At 43.9% G+C, this 18522-nt stretch overlaps 1 protein-coding gene across 2 annotated transcripts in view; it reads left to right on the top strand.

The window, feature by feature from the left end:
• The window catches only part of DPP6 (dipeptidyl peptidase like 6), a 746707-nt gene that overhangs the window by 506005 nt on the left and 222180 nt on the right, over positions 1–18522 (top strand). For both annotated transcript variants that reach the window (XM_004430585.3, XM_004430586.3), the window contains exon 6: positions 15458–15510. In XM_004430585.3, the coding sequence (XP_004430642.1) occupies positions 15458–15510 (53 nt within the window). The remainder of the gene's footprint in view (positions 1–15457; positions 15511–18522) is intronic.

Consider the following 18522-nt stretch of genomic DNA (forward strand, 5'->3'; position numbering starts at 1 on the left):
GTAAATACACAGAGCATGGGACTTACCCCAAGGCCGTTTACATTTTTAAAGTTTATTTAGAAATAAACCGAAAAAAGGTTTATTTTAAAAAGACCTGGAGAAGAAAGGGCTTAGGAGCACAGGCGGAGGGCAGAGGTGTCGGAGCTCAGCGCCTGCTCCACACTGTCCAGGGTGGCGGGTGCTCGAGAAAATGTTTGGTGCTGTGCACTCACCTGGCCGCCCTGCACACGCATGACACGATAACCGGGGCCCTCGTGAGGAACACAGACTCCTTGGCCCAGGCTCTGATATAAGGAGTCAGCGCGCCCCAAGAAGAAACCTGTTAATCTACATGGTTACGAGGACCCACGGGCTTCTTATCCTCTGTGACGTGTGAGAAACACTGGCCTCCCCTTCCTCCCACCCACAAAAGTGCTCAGGGCTGGGGGCCCGGCCCGGTGGCATAACAGTTAAGTGTGCGCGCTCTGCTTCAGCGGCCCGGGGTTCGCAGGTTTGGATCCTGGGTGCACACTGACACACCGCTTGTCAAGCCACGCTGTGACGGCATCCCTTATAAAGTAGAGGAAGATGGGCACGGATGTTAGCCCAGGGCCAATCTTCCTCGGCAAAAAGAGGAAGATTGACATCAGATGTTAGCTCAGGGCTAATCTTCCTCACCAAAAACCAAAAAAAAAGTGCTCAGGGCTGAATGTGTGACCAACATTTTCCATTTTAAAGATGAATCTCACTGTAATGAATGCAAAGCTGTGAACACCACAGTGAACTGTGATGTCACCGTCATACAGATGCCAGTGGGACTCGTGGCGTGTGGATTAATGGCCAGTGGACAAAGGTATACCAATACCAAGGGCAGGTCAGTAGCTTAAAAGTTAAGAGAAAACGGTGAGTCAGAAACTGAACATGAAATCTTCAGATTATCTGTGAATACACATAATCAGGGCAAGAGAGGCGGGAAGAAGGCCGGGCATCTGTGCGCAGAAACCACGGGAGCAGTCTATCTGTCCTGCAAGTGGGTAGGGGTGTCAGCCAGGGGACTGTAGAGGAAGGCAAGGCGATGGTTCCACCTCCAGATGAATGATGGAGAATGAGGACATCATCTAGAATCAGAAGCACAGAGGAAAGAGGGCCACAGAGATACATAAGGGCTGAGGAGCCGTGGAACTCTCTTCCTGAGTTAGTCCTCCTAGGTCTGAGGTCACAGGAGGGGAGGGGAAGGGGAGGATGGTACTTGATGTCAGGTGGATAATTAGAAAACAATGGGGGATGTGCATCACCAGGCTGACTTACAGAGGGAACCCAGGTTTTATTTCTATCGTTTTTGGGGAGTTGGATGCTGGCTTCATATTCCTACCAGTGATTTTCAGAATGATGGCTGTTTCCTAGTTCCAGACTTACTGCCATTGAAATGGAGGCCAGTAGGCCCCTCTCTGGTGAAGACAGTGTAGAAAAGCTTCGGTGATTGACAGACCCTCTCACTCACATGAGGAGACACGCAGGAGGGGAGATTATGTTGCAAGTCTCTTGATGGCTTGATGAGACCCTGGGCGAGGTGTTTAAACCCTCCCATGACAGCCCCTCCATCCCACGAGCTCGTTATGGAGAGAGCTAAGGACATGTGAAAAATCACACCTACTCTATTTTGTATTTACTTCATCAAGTACAAAAAATGAAACTTTTTGATGAAAGACCAGTGACTAAGGAATACTTGAGTTTATTGTGTTTGGGACCTGATGCTCTGAAAATCACTGAATATGAATCACCCATTTGTGGGTGGGTGGTGTTAGCATAACTTCCTTGTAATTCAGGATGTGGCTAGATGATGTTATATTTGCATCAACTGAGTTCTGACCACTGTCCACAAAAGTTTAAATGGTCCTCAGCATATTTTCTTGACTTGAAGGAACCATGTTCTATCAGTGATGGACACTGTACAAACCGTTAGCCATGCGTAGTGGTTCTCCAACATTAGAACCCATCAGAGTCACCCCGAGGAATGGTTGACACACAGATTGTGGGACTCCACTCCCAGGTTCTCTAATTCACTAGGATGATTTGTATTTCTAACAAGGTCCCGGGATCATACTTGCGGTATTAGGTTCCCAGAGCTGCTGTAACAAAGTAGCAAAAACTGGGTGGCTTAGAACAAGAGAAATTTATTGTCTCACGGTTCTGGAGACCAGAAGTCTCAAATCAAGGTGTCTGCAGGGCCCTGAGCCTCTGAGAGCTGTAGGGAGAATCCTTCCCTGCCTCCTCCAGCTTCTGGTGGTGGCCCGCAATCTTGGGCACCCCTTGGCTTGTTGATGCGTCACCCGGTCCTCTGTCTTCACATGGCTCTCCCTGTGTCACTTCACATCATCTTCCCTCCACGCATGTCTATCTCTTTGTCCAAATTTCCTCTTTTGTTAAGTAAACCAGTCTTATTGGATGAGTGCCCACCCTAGTGACCTCATTTTAGCTAGACTACCTCTGTAAAGACACAATTTCCAAATCAGGTCACTTCTAAGGTACAGGAGTGGGGCTGGCTAGGAGTTCAACATATGAATTTGGGGGAGAGGGACATGATTCAACCCATAACACCGGGAGAACTCCTACCAAACAACAGTAGCTCAAACCCTTCTGATCGTGACATGTAGTAGGACAGTAAGGAGTACATTTTACATCATGACCTGGTGTCCAAATACACATACGGACCTGAAAGAACATTTCACAAAATAATGCTCTTACTATGTGCTGTATACTCGAACATTTTCTTTTTCCCATTCTATTTCTTTTTAAAAAAATCACCCATCACATTGATTCCATGCCCCAAGATTGACACTTTCCCGACCATACTGCATACAGTAGATGCCCACTAACTGTGTATCAAATGTGTCAGTTAATGTTATTGACGAGCCCATATTACCAAAGAATGTTACAAATATAGACCTCATAATTTTAAAGAAAAATTGGTGTTGCTGAGTATTTTTAACAAGAACCTCTTTGCAAAACCAATGCCTTCTGTGACGTTATCTATCCGTTTATAAAACCAGTACTGCCTTCCCCATGAGACCATGAGGAGCAATCAACTCTGTGCCCTTGAGAAGCCTCCCGGCTTCTGCGTGTTCAGAGGTTCTCTTCAAGACGTGCGATGTGGCTTCACCAGCCTACTGCACACTCTGCCACTGCTTGTGGTGGCCCAGTGCAGCCACTTACCCCATCTAAGCACAAAGCTGCCTCTCAGCAAGTGCCCAAACACTGTGGCCCTCGGCCCTCGGTTCACAGCTCAGCTGCCACATGAGCCCATGAGACTGAGTTCTGCGCAGCCTTCCTCCATGCTGGAGAAGTCCTGGTGGGGATCCTGTCTGAGCACCAAAAGCTTGTCCTGAAGGTGGGCTTTGTTGACCTTCCCTTGCCGCATATTTATTGTGAAACTGATGTTGTCCTTCCCCTCCCCCCTACATCTTATCTCAGGGGAATGAAGGAAGTGGGTGGGGCAGAGGTGTAGGCAAGGTGCTTTTGAGAAGCTGAGCTTGTCTGAGTATAAAATTGTATGGACTCTTAGTGCACTCAGTCTTGCCCGGTGCTTGGTGGTGAGACACGTGCATACATAATTGTAGTAACAAATGTGATAAAAAAAATAATAACAGTCCATCCGTGGCTATAGGAGCAGAGAGAAGGGAGAAAGAATTTCTGGGATATAAACACACTTTCTAGAGGAGGAGCGTTTAGCTAGACCTTAAAGGATAGGTTGGATGTAGACAGGCACAGAAGAAGGTGATGCATTCCAGGTAAAGAAGAGAGCTTGACCTAAAGGAAGCAGAGGGCAGATGAAGAGAACTGGCCAAGGGAGCCACTTCTAGAGAGCCGAGCAGTAGCAGCTAAAACTGGAAAGACAGGCAGACTGAGGTCCAGTAGGGAGGTTTTGAGCGTCCCGTTAAAGAGTCTGAGCATGACTCGAGAGGCCAAGGGGACTTGCCGAAGTCCAAGTGAAGATGAAAGGAAGTGATGTATAAGAATATGTTGGACAGATGGCAACAATTTAGAAAGCTATTGAGAGAAGGGGCCTGTACTGGGTTCTTTTCAGAGGGAGTCAAAAGGAAGGGAAAGTGAAAGCTTCAGTGACAGAGGGATCATCCTGGTGAGTGGTCAGCCCTGGGATGGAGAATAAGGGTCCAAACCTCACTCCTACATGAGCGACCACAGGAGGGTTCCTGCTGCCCACGTAAATGGGAAATTCAGGGGCAAGACTGAGGACAGATGAGTACTGGCCCTTAGACATACAAGTGGGGCAGAGCATCCAGGTGGAGATGTCAAGCAGGTGACAAAACATTAAGGATTGGAAATATAAATTTGAATGTCAGTAGAATGGAACTGACTTGTCAAAAATCAAAGAACCAGCTACTGAGCATCATGTGGTCACACACACAAACACAAAGATTTAAAGAAAAAAAAAAAGGGAAGATGAGGAGGAGGGTGAGGAAGAGGAGGAGAGGAGGAGGTGGGAAGAGAGGGAGGAGGGGGAGGAATGGGGAGAGGGAGGAGGAGTTGACCAGAGTTCTGATTACTGGCCTTTGGTGGAGGCCTGGTTTAGACACAGCCTGTGTGCCTGAAAATGTATAGATATTTCCAATATCCCTTCTTATAAAGGAGGGGCATATGGGTGTTTTTCTCTCTATATTATTATAATTAAGTGCCATTCCATCAGTGCCCATCAATCGGAGAAGAGAACAAGATGTTCGTGCACCATCTTCTTTGTCTGTTCTTGGAAGTGAGTGCAATGCACTTGACCTTCAGTGTCATGAGAGATCAGGGGTCAGGGTCGCTCAGTGTGCTAGGAGAGGCCGCGGAGAAGCCCGTGAGCTGCTATGAACAGGAACTCTGCAAGGCATGTCGTGCAGACAGCCCAGCCCTGCGGTGGCTGACGGTCAGCATACTGTGCTTCCCTCGCCTCTCTCACTTGTCCTCCTTTCTTTCCGTGTTTCGCCCTGTCTCCCAGGACCTATTTTGGAGTCTGTGCCATTCTCTGAGGACTTGATTTCAATTGGCTGAAAACTGATCCTTTTCAGTGGGTTACCTAACTGTGGCTCTAGTGCTAATCTTCTCAGAGTTAGTTTCGTTTTAATATTGTTCTCTTGAAAATGGATCTATCAGTAGTATTTCTGGCTGGTAAAGAAAATGTGGTTTAGGGTAGAAGAAGCTTTCTTGCCAGCATGTTATAGTGAAAACAATTTTAAGCTACACGTGGAAAGACATTAACCTCCCAGTTCGCTTCCTTCGACATTGTGTGACCTTGTACCAATCAGTTTGCATTTCTGAGCCTCTGTTTCTTATTTTAAAAGATGAGCAAGGGGAAGCTGCTCCAGCCACAGGAGCAGGTGTTGTGAGGCTCAAGTTAAAGAATATAGAAAAATGTTTTGTAAATTCTAAAGACTTACACAATGTAAGGAAGTTTAGTTTATTTTTATCTTGCATCTCCACAAGGCTGGGCCTACAGGTAGTGTATGCAGGCGAGAAAAAGAAGACAGTAAACAGCAAGAAAAAAGAAAATGTTATGTTCTCAAGCAAAATCAGGAATGAGTCAGAAAGGCCTGGCAAGAGAACAAAATAGAAAAGTCGGTGAAGGAGGAGTCGCTCCCAGGACTAACATGAAAATGAGGCATCTGTTTCTTAGTGGCTGGCCAACTAGAGGACAGGGATGTGACAGAGCTCAGGAAGAAGTCGGGGCACACTGGTGTGTGTCCTTGAAATTAGTTAGGAAGGAAGTTCTCATGGATCGCTTCCTCTGAGTTTCTTCCTGGCAACACTACAACTGATTTCATTTGTTTCCAGAAGATGAGCCTGAGACACATGGACGTGCTACTTGAATTGAAATGTCCAAGTGAAGACTGGAGGATATGATAGAAAAAATCACTCAGCTATTTCTGGATGTCAGAGATGCTCTTGGAATGGGTATTTGGAAACATGATTAGAATCACAACTGAAACTTTTCCTGTTCATCTCTGAAATATGAGACGTTTACTTTATTTACATGCATCCTTGTTTTTAGTCATATTGTTTTTATATTCAGATGTTTGCATAGTAACTCATCACTGAAGAGCATTATATGTGAAGGACACAGAGGATGAAAGAAACACTCTCTTAATAAGTTAGATGAATGGGGATTGGTCACAAAAGAATGAATTAAAGTATCTTAGGGTTGGGTGTGGTATGGAGAGCAGAAGAAGACATTTGAAGACACAATGGGTTCAAGAGGAAATCACCATCTCTACTCTCTACTTCCAGAAAGTTTTTTGGAAGACCAGTTATTCCAGGAGGAAGGAAGGAGTTGAGATATAAATACTGAATCCTGAGGATTTGAAAATTACTTTTATATTTTGAAACTGACAACTATATGTCTCCTACATTTTAACTCTTGCCTAGATTGTCACAGTAAATTGTAAGTTCCATATAGTGGGGAAGGAAAGGCGTGCAACCAGGGGGAAAATGAAGAACATTTAGTTTATATAGAGCCATTTCCTAATATTCATCTTATATCACAGGAGCTGAACATCTTTACTTTCTACTAAATATCTCAATTTGTACCTAGTCATTTGAGCTCCTCTAGAAAATGTTTCTTTTTAAGTCATTACAGCAAGAGATTTAACTTCATGAAAATGCTATAAAATAAATTGGCAGGGTGTACGGAAATGTCTGCCAAACACAGTCATTAGAAGGTAGGGGTGACCGTGACCTTCTGCTTGAGAGAAGACGCCTCACTAAGAAGGACTGATTCATTCAGGAAATTTTCCATCATCGTTCAACTTCAACATCAAGACTTATAATTCACTGGACCATGAGCGATAAGAGCAGGGACAGAGACCAGGCAGGAAGTCGGATATTTCAGCAAGATCTTGGGTCATTGGATTGTGCCCACTGAAAGACGTTAATGAAACAGGAGATTAAAAACCAAGCAGAGACTGACTCTGCCGTGACGTGAGATTTCTGCAGGATCTTAGGAAAGGAGGAGTATGGATTCCGCGCGTGAGAGGGACATAACTTCTGTCACTGTCAGGAGCTTGTCAAATCTGACATGCTAATACTTGAACTCAGTGATCCAGGTTTAGGCAGCTAGGGCATATACCGAGACGCAGTTAAACCTATGCACCGAGCCAGGGCAGAGAGAGGGGAAGGCAGAGGGGCACGATCCTCAGTGGGGACTTGAGGAATTCTCTGAATGGAAAGGAATTTTAATGGTCACCAGGTTTAGTCTCATCACTCTCTGGGTTCTCCTTGATGATCCAGCAAACTCGGTTTCCATACTTTTATTAAAAGGGGCCAGTAAGCCTTTTCATCGTCAGATAGCTTTAATTGCCAAAAGTTAGCATCATTGGTCTGAAATCTATTTCCTTATAATGTGTACTTGTCGACATTATTCCTACCCTTGGAGCAAATGAGAACAGGCCTGCTCACACTTTCTCCTGGAGCTCTCTAAAACCTTAAAGACACCTCTCCATCTCCCCTTAGTCTTCTGTCTTCTGGGCAGGCCACCTGCTGTTGCTCCAGGTGTGTCTCAGGTGGCTTCCTTTCCAGACTCTAGCCAACCTGGTCATCTTCTCTAGGGTATTTTGGCTTATTGGTTTTACTCCCAGAAAAAAGTGCCACCCTCAACTGGGCCCATTTCTCCAAATGTTAAGGGAAAGAGTTTCTAGACAAGATAGTCATCATCTCTTCCAGAAAGATCTTACAAACTGGTTAGCTCTTGTCTCAGCCACATTATTGAAGATGTGCTTATTTATTTTAATTATTCAAAGAAGGACCTAGGTGGAATATTTGAGGGAGTCTCCTCTGCACTGTACACCCACCTGATAATTAGTCATTCCACAGAGCGAGTCTTCAAGGGCTTCCCAGAAGCACAGCAGCTGCTGTGTGATTGGGGAGATCATGATAATGGCTGGAATTAACTACTAAAACCAGGAGTGCAGAGTTTTTAGAAGAATGTGTCAAGACCAAGACTTAGGAACACACCTTATAAATGTGGCAATTTATGAAGTATTTTTGAAAAAATGGGGCGTATGTTTCCTCACCTCACCTCTCCCCATATCGACTGAAAGGGGGGTACCTGGGGTTCAGACTTAATGGTTTGGTCTTCACTGCCCTCTTAAAGGTTATCAGGGACACAAAGTAACTTTGGGAGATGTTGGGTGTCTGTTACCTTGATTGTGATGATGGTATCACAGATGTTTGCATACGTCCAAACTCATCAAATAGTGCACATTAAATGTGTGCTGTGCTTTGTATATCAATTACACTTCAGTAAAGCTGTTTTTAAAAAGGTTCTGAGGGGACAAAAGGAACATTTACAGGGCATTACCTTCAGGAAGTGTCTGTCATCGTCCACGAAACCTTGGCTTGAATTTTGCAGGCAGATTGCTTTCTCTCTCCTAGGAGACTGGCCACTGAGCTAATTCCCAGCAGAACCAGGTAATCACCATGTCAGCTAGAACCTAATGGAATTTCCTTCTCTTTTGGTATCATAGCCTTTAAAATTGTGAGGAGACAGATCCTCTGAGTAAATACTTTATTTTCTCCAACTTTAAAGCCAAGAAATCTCACATTTTCCAGCTTCTCTTTAGAGTTTTTATTTCTCTCCTTCAGGTTTGTATTTTTCTTCACTCATTATCCCTGACATCTCGTGCAGATAATTTTCCTTCTTTTTCTTTTTTTCCCATCTGATTTCCAAATTTCCCTTTCTTTTCCCTGCCTGATCTGTCTTTTTCCTGTCTTAGTCTTTCTCTGTTCACGTTACCGTGTCTTATTTCTTTAACCACATGTGCCAGCCATGGTGTCCTTGAGCCTAGCTTGGGAGAATCTTACTCTGAGCTCATCTACACCCTCTGATATGTTTCATTTCCTCTATGAATAGAATATAGGGTCAAATAAGGAAGGGATAGTGAGTGTCCCCTGGAGCGATCTGCTTGGTAATGTGCACACCCATTCCAGAGAATCCCTCACAACAGCTCTCTAGCCCCTACTTGGATTCCCTCAGTGCTGGGGAGCTCAGCACTTCAGGGGACTCTCCATCCCATTACTGGGACACTCTAATGAATAGAGTGATTGTGCTGACCAGGCACCCAGTCCAAAAGGCAGCAATCTCAGAGGTTTTCTCACCTCTACCATCCCTCGAAATAGGTCGGCTCCAATTCTGCTCTTCTCAGTGAGATTCCTGTTTTCCTAGAGCCCAAAGGAATAGAGAGGAAAGAATTTCAAAGATTCTGTACAATGCTAGTAGCTACATCATGTAATTCTCCTCAAAATTTAAACAAAAGCATTCTTTATTCCTTTCACAGGGTTTAAATTTCCTGAGTGAATACCATAGCTCTTACCTCTATTTATGTAGGAGAGGTTGAGTAATTTGCCCAAGTTCACCCATCAAGCGAGTAGCAGGCTGAGAATCAAAGGCATGCTTACTCTAAAACCACGTAATAGCAGTAGTAGCTACACAGCGGTAGTTGTGTCCTCCTCCAAATCTGCTCCAAGCCCCCACCCCTACACCCAATTTGGCACATTGTTAAGAAGGGAGCTCTGGTGGCAATGGGAAGGAGGAAGAGGAGCCCTGGCGGAAAGCTGGCCAGTAAACTGGAAGGTCCTGGGAGTAGACACATGGTAGGAATGTAAGGAATGTTCCAAAGTTACAAAGTCCAGTGAAACTTGGAAACCAATTGTACATGGACATAAGGAAGGTAAGGAACAGGAATGGTTGAAGCTAATTCCAATGTTTTTCTGCTGAGAGACCAGCTAAATGGAAGAACAGAAGATAGAATTCTTTAGTGGGAAAACAGTTTATTTTGTTTTCAAAATATTGAATTTGGGGTACAAGTTTTGGGTAAAACCATCCATGCAGAAAGGCCCAGCACAACCTAAAAATATGATCCTAGAACTCAGAAGATAGGTCAAGCATAAAAATGTGAATTCAGTAAGAAGCCATGTAAGAAAGCAGAAATGAATGGGATCTGCCAGACCATGGGTGTAGACCAGCAAGAAAAGACCTCCAAGGATGGCGGGTTGGTGCCTGCATCCAATCAAGGGGTCTTCAGCCACAGAAAAGAAAAGCAAAGAGGCTGGAAGGAGGAAGGGAGAAGAATGAGGACAGTGACCTGTCATGGAATGAAGAAAGGAGAACGATTCCTATCACTGTCATCTCATACTGCGGAGAGATTGAGCAGACTGGAAATTAAAAAGACGGCATTATATATGGCAGCCGGAAAATCACTTGGAGATTGAAGTTTGAGAATATTGGGAGTATATTGCAGTGGGTTAGAAGTGAATAGAAAGTGAAGCAGTGTAAACTTTTCTTATGAAGTGACATGATAGTTAAAAAGAAGGAAGAGTTCAAGGCGAATATGGCAGAGATATTTTTTTTAATGCAGGAAATTTGAGTCATATTCTAAAGATTTGGGAGAAGGAACAATGAAGGCAGAGAGAGTGGTGAAAAATATAAGACAGGGGATTTTGTGCTGGAAGAGTTGATAAAGTTCAACCGGAAGCAAAAGGGAATGGGGTCGAGACCTCAGGATTGGTTTTGGAAAGGAATATGGTAGCTTCTTTCTGTAGGAGAGGAAGGATGGAGAGGAGGTCTGAAGTCAGACACTGGCCATGGGGATGAAGAGTGGGTGATGGATTTGAGAAGGACTTAAGAAGTTAGTTCAGCACTATTTGAGGATACATTGAATTGGAATAGAAAGAGGAAGGAGGCGAAGGATGGCGTCAAGGAAAACTAGGTTTTCAGCTCAGTTTACTGAGTGGATGATGGAGCCACTAACTGAAATAGGAAATATCAAAGAAGAACTAGGTTTTAAGAGTTGTTGAAGAGTTTATTTTGGAGAATGTTGAGTTTTTGGTGCCCGAGAGGCATGAGATGGAGATGTCTAGGTGGAAGTCTGGTGTACTGGTCTACAGATGAGGAGCTAGACCTGTGAGTGTTACCAATATTTAGGTAATAATGATTTAAAACTACAAGAGTGGATGATTTCCTGGAGGAAGAGGATGTAAAGTGAGTCTGCATGAATCTGCGGAATGGGGCTGAAGTAGGAAAGGCCGTAGAGAAATAAAAAATGTGGTTCAGTGGGAGTGATGGAGGAGAGAGGATAAGAAAGAAAGCTGTGAGCAGAGGGACATTTCAGAAATGTAAGAAGCCGACCAAACATGAACTTAGCTCAGGACAAACCCTTGACTGACTGTTTTTCCCCCAATTATTGAATGCCAATATCAACTATTTTGCATGATATATTAAAAAAAATAATTTACTGAAGTTGTTTTCTCATCTTGTGAATGGTGTTTTGGGTAGCAAGTTTTCATGTATTCATTTTCCAAGGGAAATTTGATGGTTTAGGAAGAAACCAAAGTAACTCATATTCATGAACTTCTAGAAGGGCGCTCTTAGAAAAATAACTGGATGCAGTCTAACTTCCAACTTTGTCCTCTTTTTCCATGATCAGAAGGATTTAAAGTCTATTTTAAAGACGGAAACACAAATACAACAGATAAATAGAGACTACAAAAAAAAGAAAGAGCAGAAAGCTTTTCTCTCTCTAAGGAACAAATTCTTTCAGTGAGATGGAGCTTTTTTCACATCCTTCACGATAAAGCCTTGTGTAAAAGCAAACTCTTAGAATCTGTGCTCTTGAAGGAGTTGTTTCCTTTGTGCCTCAGGTCCTTTGGCTCCAGTTGAGGGGAGATTTTGTGGAAGAGAATGGTATTTGATTGTTTCATCTTGGAGCAATGAGAAAATCGTCTCCTCTTCCTCCCTCTTCCCCACTTTTTTGAGAATAGCTCTTGAGTCATAATTGCACTTCCATTTTCAAGGTTTTCCATTTGCATTAACAGTTTACTCTGGAGGCTTCTTTCACATACAGACTTGGCAGATCCAGCATCTCAGACTTTTGTCTGTCTCTACTTCTTGACTCTCATTTTTGTTTGAATCTTTCTAATTAGTGATTCAGTTTTCAAGATATTTGATTACATTTCCCATCCACACATGCTGTTTTTTCCTTTTTGCCTCAAAGTACAGGCATAAAAATGAACATAGATAGTTCTCCCATCTTCTTACCGTTGTCCTTAGAAGGTTATGTTAATTTGGTCTTCCTTTTTCTCATTGGTTCCACTCGGAAGATATTCACGGAGCTGAATTTCAGAGTCACTTAGCAGTATGTTTAAAGAGGTGTGCGAAGATGTAAGTCTAGGTGTCTGTTTGTGAATGGCATAACCAGGGAATGAATTGAAATCACTGTTTCCAGATGGATTAAAGAAATAGACCTTCAACCAAGAAAGACAGTACGTGTCTTTACTTGGCTTATTTATTGTATCTGTTGGTATCCTGGATTTTTCAGCTGACAGCAACCAACTTGGACTTATAACTTGAGTTAAGGAATACACTCTTTGTTCAGGCAATCTCCAATGTAGTGTTTAGAGAGAGACAGACCTCAAATCAAGTCTTGCTTGGGTTTGACTTAAATTCCTTAAGATTCAATTTTCCTATATTAAAAATGGAATAATAGGGGCCAGCCCCGTGGCATAGCAGTTGATTGCGCACACTCGGCTGCTGGCAGCCCGGGTCCAGAACCCTGGGCACGCATCAATGCACCGCTTGTTAAGCCATGCTGTGGCAGCATCCCATATAAAAGTGGAGGAAGATGGGCACAGATGTCAGCCCAGGGCCAGTCTTCCTCAGCAAAATGAGGAGGATTGGCATGGATGTTAGCTCAGGGCTGATCTTACTCACAAAAAAAAAAGGGGGGGGGATAATAATGCCTACCTCAATGAGACTGAATGAGTTCATGTATGCTAAGGAGTTGGCGTACTACCTAATATATAGTACGAGCTCCATAAATGCTAGCCACTATCACCATTAGTTTCATCAGCCTCCACATCATCATCATCTCCAGTGCTTTGAACTGTTCTTCACAGTCATTTCAAAGGCATCCTCTGAGGGTTTTGGTTGGGGGAGTGGTCATCCCCAGCCCCTCACCTCTTTTCTACTGACACTGTTTTTATAAGGACTTTGTTTGTCTGTTTCTTTTAGAAGTTGCTGGAAGTTTATAGGGAGGGAACCCAGTAACTCAGAAGAGGTCTATCCACATCTGATTTAATAATTATCTTTTTCTCTGGATTTAAACCAGATATATGATTTACATATTGCTGTGTAAGAAACTACCCAAAACTTAGTGGCTTAAGACAACCGACATTTATTATCTTGCCGTGACTGTGGGTCAGGAATTTAGGACCATCTTGTCTGAGTGGCTCTGGCTCAGGGTCTCTCATGAGGTTGCCATCCAGGTGTCATCCAGGGCTGTACCATCTGAAGGCTTGACTGGGAATGAAGAACCCACTTCCAAGCTCCCTCATGTGGCTGGTGGCAAGAGGCCTCAGTTCCTCGCTGGCTATTGGTGATCTAACGGGGTGGAACCTGGACCCCTCACCACGTGGACCTGCTGCTTGAGTGTCCTCACAACATGGCGGCTGTCTTCCTCCAGAGCCAGTGATCTGAAAGAGAGCAAGAAGGAAGCCAGAGTACCTTTTATAACCTGGTGTCAGAAGTCTAACGCCATCGTTTCTGCCATGTTCCCTTCATTTGAGTCACTAAGTATGCCAACACTCAAGGATACAGATTAGGCACCACCCCTCGCTCCTCACCCCTCCTTCTTTTTGCCTCTACTCCCTCTCCCCTTTGTCTTTCCTCCCTCCTCCTCTGCCCTTGAGGTACGTCAGTTGCCTATCTTAAGAAACAAAGGTAATCTTTTGCCTGCCTGGGGTTACTGTGAAAATAAAGTGAGATAAATAGTATGAAAAGGTACTTTTGGAAGGAGAATTTAGAAACACTGTACAACATAGCACCATATACCATAACGTGGAGAAATGAGGCGGATCCATCTTCCCTCTGCCCTTGCATCGGAGGAAGCCAGTCCAGCTCAGAGGCCCTGTTTAGTCCGAGTGCAGGTCCTCTGATGGGCTCTCTCTGAGCAGTAATCTACTTAGGACGCGGGAGGTGGTACACAGGCCCTTCTTTCTTCTCCTGGGGGAGCAGTACCCCCATCACTTCAGGAATAATGAACTGAGGTAGGCTCATGTGTTTCTTATTGACGGCCGTGGCAGCTCCGTGAAGTTCTCCTCATGATTTTGTTCCTTAGTGGCTATTTCTTCACAACTTCAGGACTAATTTCTGAGTCAGATGCCCATCCACTGCCCTACAGTAGGCCACCCCAGGCCCCATATTTCTGGTTCAGGAATGTCAGGTTCTCAGGAAGCACAAAATTATTGGAACTTAAGTGCTCTTGCTTATTTTTATATCTGGGTTCTTTTCCTCCAAATAACTCTAATCCACTGTGATTTTCTAGAAGTTAATTCAGGGGCCCAGACTAGGCAGGAAGTCCGTGATATTAGCAAAATCCTACCTGTTTTCTTTTGCAGGCTCATTTCCATCATGAGTCCCCCAAGTGCATTCCTCTCTTGCACACGCTTTACGTTAGATCTATCTTCCTTGCCCTGCACGCCCCTCACCTATTGTCTTCAGAAAGGTGGTTTGAAATGCCAGTTACTGAACATTTACCCACACAGGGTGCCAGCTCTCAGAAGTTTCATAGGTAAAGGAAAGGGAAGTGAAACAGGGTTCTCACTTCAACCCTACAGAGTAACCCATCACATTCCATACGCTGAGGAGGGTCTCGATCCAGAAAGCTGGAGATGAAAGATGCCAAGATTTCGCGAACTGCCATGCTCTCCCTTCTTTTGGGTGTCACTCGAGTTCTATTCATTGCATTTATGGGTTGGGAAGTAATCTCCTGGCTCAGGAGTTTAAAAGGTACACCTGAGATTTGGGGGTTATAGGAGTTTAGAAATACTGTTTTGTTTTGTTTGTTACCTTAGTTTTGAAAGCACGCTCCCCTCTTGCAGTGAGTTCTTAGTTTATTAACCACTCTCTGAAACTAAAAGGCGCACATCAAATTGTACAGAGGGACAGGACTTTGCCCATTTAAGCCTATCTTGGCTTCAGTATTGCCACTCACTGAAGAAACACAATGGAATCTGCCATAATTTACAGGAAACTCCTGCAGTACAAGGGTCTTACTGTCCCACTGGGTCTAGCTGACTGTCTGACAGCCTCTGATGACCACAGTGTCCTCGTTAGTTCTGTGCTACATTTAGTGGAGCTGGAAATCTATGCCCCTGATCTAATCACAAACCAGGTAGCCACGGAGATGACATCAAGCCTCTTGGCTGCCCTGTAAACCATGTGCAAATGACGGAAATAAAATAAACAGGATATGCAAATTAACTTCCTAAGTAAATAAAAGACTTTGCCTCCAGGTCTCCTGATTAACTACTTTTGGTCCACTGATGCTTATTAGGATTCACAGGGATTTGAAAAATATCATAGTCACAGCCTTTGTCTCAATGCTCGCTTTTCTTCTTCTTTTTTTTTTTTTTTTTTTTTTGTCTGTTTCAGATATATCAACACTCCTATACTGGATATTATGTCCTGAGCAAAATTCCTCATGGGTAAGACTGTTCTTTCATTTTCTTAATTAGAAATCTGCAGACCAAAGCGAAGCCTGGAACACTGACTAGTTGCTTAATTCTTTGTGCAGGAAATGGGGCATTTTGACTTTTGGCAGCAAAGGGTCCTGATATTGTGGGACTTCTGTGACTCTTCCCTAGGTCACCACACCAAGGGTCAGGGGGTCGGTTGAGTCCAGCGCTTGCCCATTTGTGAAGCTCCCCTTCTAGAACAACTCCGCCCACCTCTTGCTCTGGTTCCCCAGACTTACCCTCTAGGTCCTGCAGAGCAAGTATTTTTCCCTTGAACTGTGCTTTGCAACCAGGTGCAGCCCTGTCTCGGGCCACCAAGGACTCCCAGGAGGGTTCCTGGTTATATACATAATAGGGAGGGTGGCACCTCTAAGCTCACCCGGTCGGTCTCTCAAAAATGCATGATTTGGGACCCAAAAGTGTGTGTGGGAAGGAAAGTCATGAGAACGAGCATGATTTTGTAGGGTTTTCAGTGCTGGGTAGATGTGCTCACACAACATGGGGGTGCAGTGTCAGTAGCTCTTCTGTGGATTCCAAAGGCAGTAAGACATGGTTATGGTTGGGCGAAGCCATTGGTTGAGCTGGACACACAGAAAAACAGTTACAGAACCAGGAACCTGGGGCAAGGATGGCTTTTTGTTGTTTTCATTTTTATTCTTTCTTTCTCTTCCCTCCTCCTCCTTCTTCCTCATTCTTTCCTCCCCTCCCCCATCCTCCTGTAACAGCTCCCCCCAGCCTTCTTGTTCCTCACCTCCTCCTTCTCCTTCATACCTTCCATGATTTCTTTCACAGTATTTTGAAAAGGTTTGGTGCTTAGGAAATGTTCAAAGAAATTGGATTGTGCTGCTGGCAATGTTGTATAGGTTCCTGTGAATATTTAGGGGGAGCCATCCTAATTTTCCCAAGCAAATTTAAACAAACAGCAGGAGTTGCTAAAAAATATTGTTTTATAGCAGAGCGTTAATCACAGCACGAATGTATGCAACGGCCACTGTCCATTTTCTACTGAGTTTAGATAGAATATGGTCATATTCTTGGAAAACAAACATGGGGAAAATCATTTCCTTAGGACTTCAGATAAATGAAAGATGCGTGTAGATATGCAGCAAAATGTGATTAATAGTTTCTCTTAGACTATTAGGAAAATCAAGCCCAACGAAACTGAAGACGACCCACGGTGGTATAAATAAAGTATCCATAGGCATTGTTTTATTTAAAGCATATTTCAAATAGAAACTTGAATGTTTTTCACTAAGGAGGAATTATTCTATTATTTTTCAAGCAGATATGCATCTTCAAAGGTCACGGCAGGCAGGAGCGTAATTATGCCTTGAGATTTATCTACCCCCCGGGAACAATAGAACTTATTGTAGGTGATGGATATTTTATTCCACCTTCCATAAATTTGTAAACTCAAAACTCTAAAAGCATTTTACGCCTAACACCCTGCGCTCATATTTTACCGCACCAGTCAGAACAAGGAGAATAGATTCTGAGAACCTGGCACAAGAGTTTGCCAGCCTAGCTGCAAACCTAAGGATGAGGTGGTCTGTGTTGAAGACTTAGTTTCAGTGCTCATGGTGATGATGATAATCCCCCCATAGAGGATGCCAACATATAATGAGCTGCTTTTGGAATTTTCAAAATAATCATAGTAATAATTGCCATCGTTTATTGGTTGACATTCATGCACATTTACCCCAGCACAACAGCCCTGCAAGAAAAGCATTCTTACCCCCATTTCACAGGGGGAGCTCTGAGAGGTTAACTAACTGCCCAACATCACATAACTCATATACAGTAGGGCCACAATCCCAGCGCAAGCCTGGCTGACTCCGAGCCCCATCCTATTAAAACAGTCCCCTTGCGTTATGTTTTGCCATAAATATCAGATTTTTAGTGGTGCTAATTTCTTTCTGTTCTGAGAACTCTTGTGTGATTGAAAGATGTAGCAGGTCACGTGTTACATTTACTGGAAATGACCTCTGGTGGGTGAGGAAGTCTATGGCCCAGCCCATCACCGTGTAAACTGGCACAGCATCTCCCAAAATGGCGTTACTCAATCACCCAACTCTTCTCTGTCATGAGATTGTTTACGGAAAATGAATCAATTAATTAATTTCCAATATTGTCAAAATATTTGTGTCAATGAGACAGTGGATTTCTGAACTGGAGGAGCCCTTAGGCCTTGAGTTTTTGCAACTTCAACCTCCAGAAGGAGCTTACTGACCTCTCGCATAGTCAGTGGTGCAAATTCTCCCCCAGCAGGCAGGAGGAGAACACAGTCCCGCCTTTTAAGGCTTATGCTATAGGTGGGTTTGGGGTAGAGAAGAAAGCACAGTTGTCTTTTAAAATAAAAATAAGGCTCTATTAAAAATTTAAATTTACATTACTCATAGTACAAAAAAACTAAGCTTTTCTTAATACTTCTGAAGACACAGATTTATATCTTTTTCACAAATTCTCACCTCTCCTTTCATCACTCTCTCCCCTAAATTCTTCACTTCATACCAGAGACCATTCAACCTGCAGGATGGGATTATTTGTCATTTATAACTTGATTTTTTTTATTAGCTTCAGGCTTTCCAATGAGTCACAGAGAATGGTTGAATTAATTTTTCAATGCGGTCTGAGTTCTGGTTTCCTTCCTCTTTGCCAATGGCAGAAGAATTTGGGGAGGGTATATCCTCTTTTAGCCAACCTTGGCGGTCTAGTGGTTAAGATTTCCCAATCAGGGAACCACACCACCTGGCTGTCAGTTGTCACACTGTGGCGGCTGCTTGTTGCTGTGATGCTGAAAGCTATGCCACTGGCATTTCCAATACCAGCAGAGTCACCCGTGGTGGACAGGCTTCAGCAGAGCTTCCAGGACAGACTAGGAAGAAGGACCTGGCCACCCACTTACGAAAAAATTGGCCATCAACACCCTATGAATAGCAGCGGAGCATGTCTGATACGGTGCTGGAAGGTGAGAGGATTGTG

The sequence above is a fragment of the Ceratotherium simum genome, chromosome 1 (assembly GCF_057802395.1).
Source record: "Ceratotherium simum simum isolate JZ-2026a chromosome 1, ASM5780239v1, whole genome shotgun sequence".
In the NCBI taxonomy this organism is placed as follows: domain Eukaryota; kingdom Metazoa; phylum Chordata; class Mammalia; order Perissodactyla; family Rhinocerotidae; genus Ceratotherium; species Ceratotherium simum.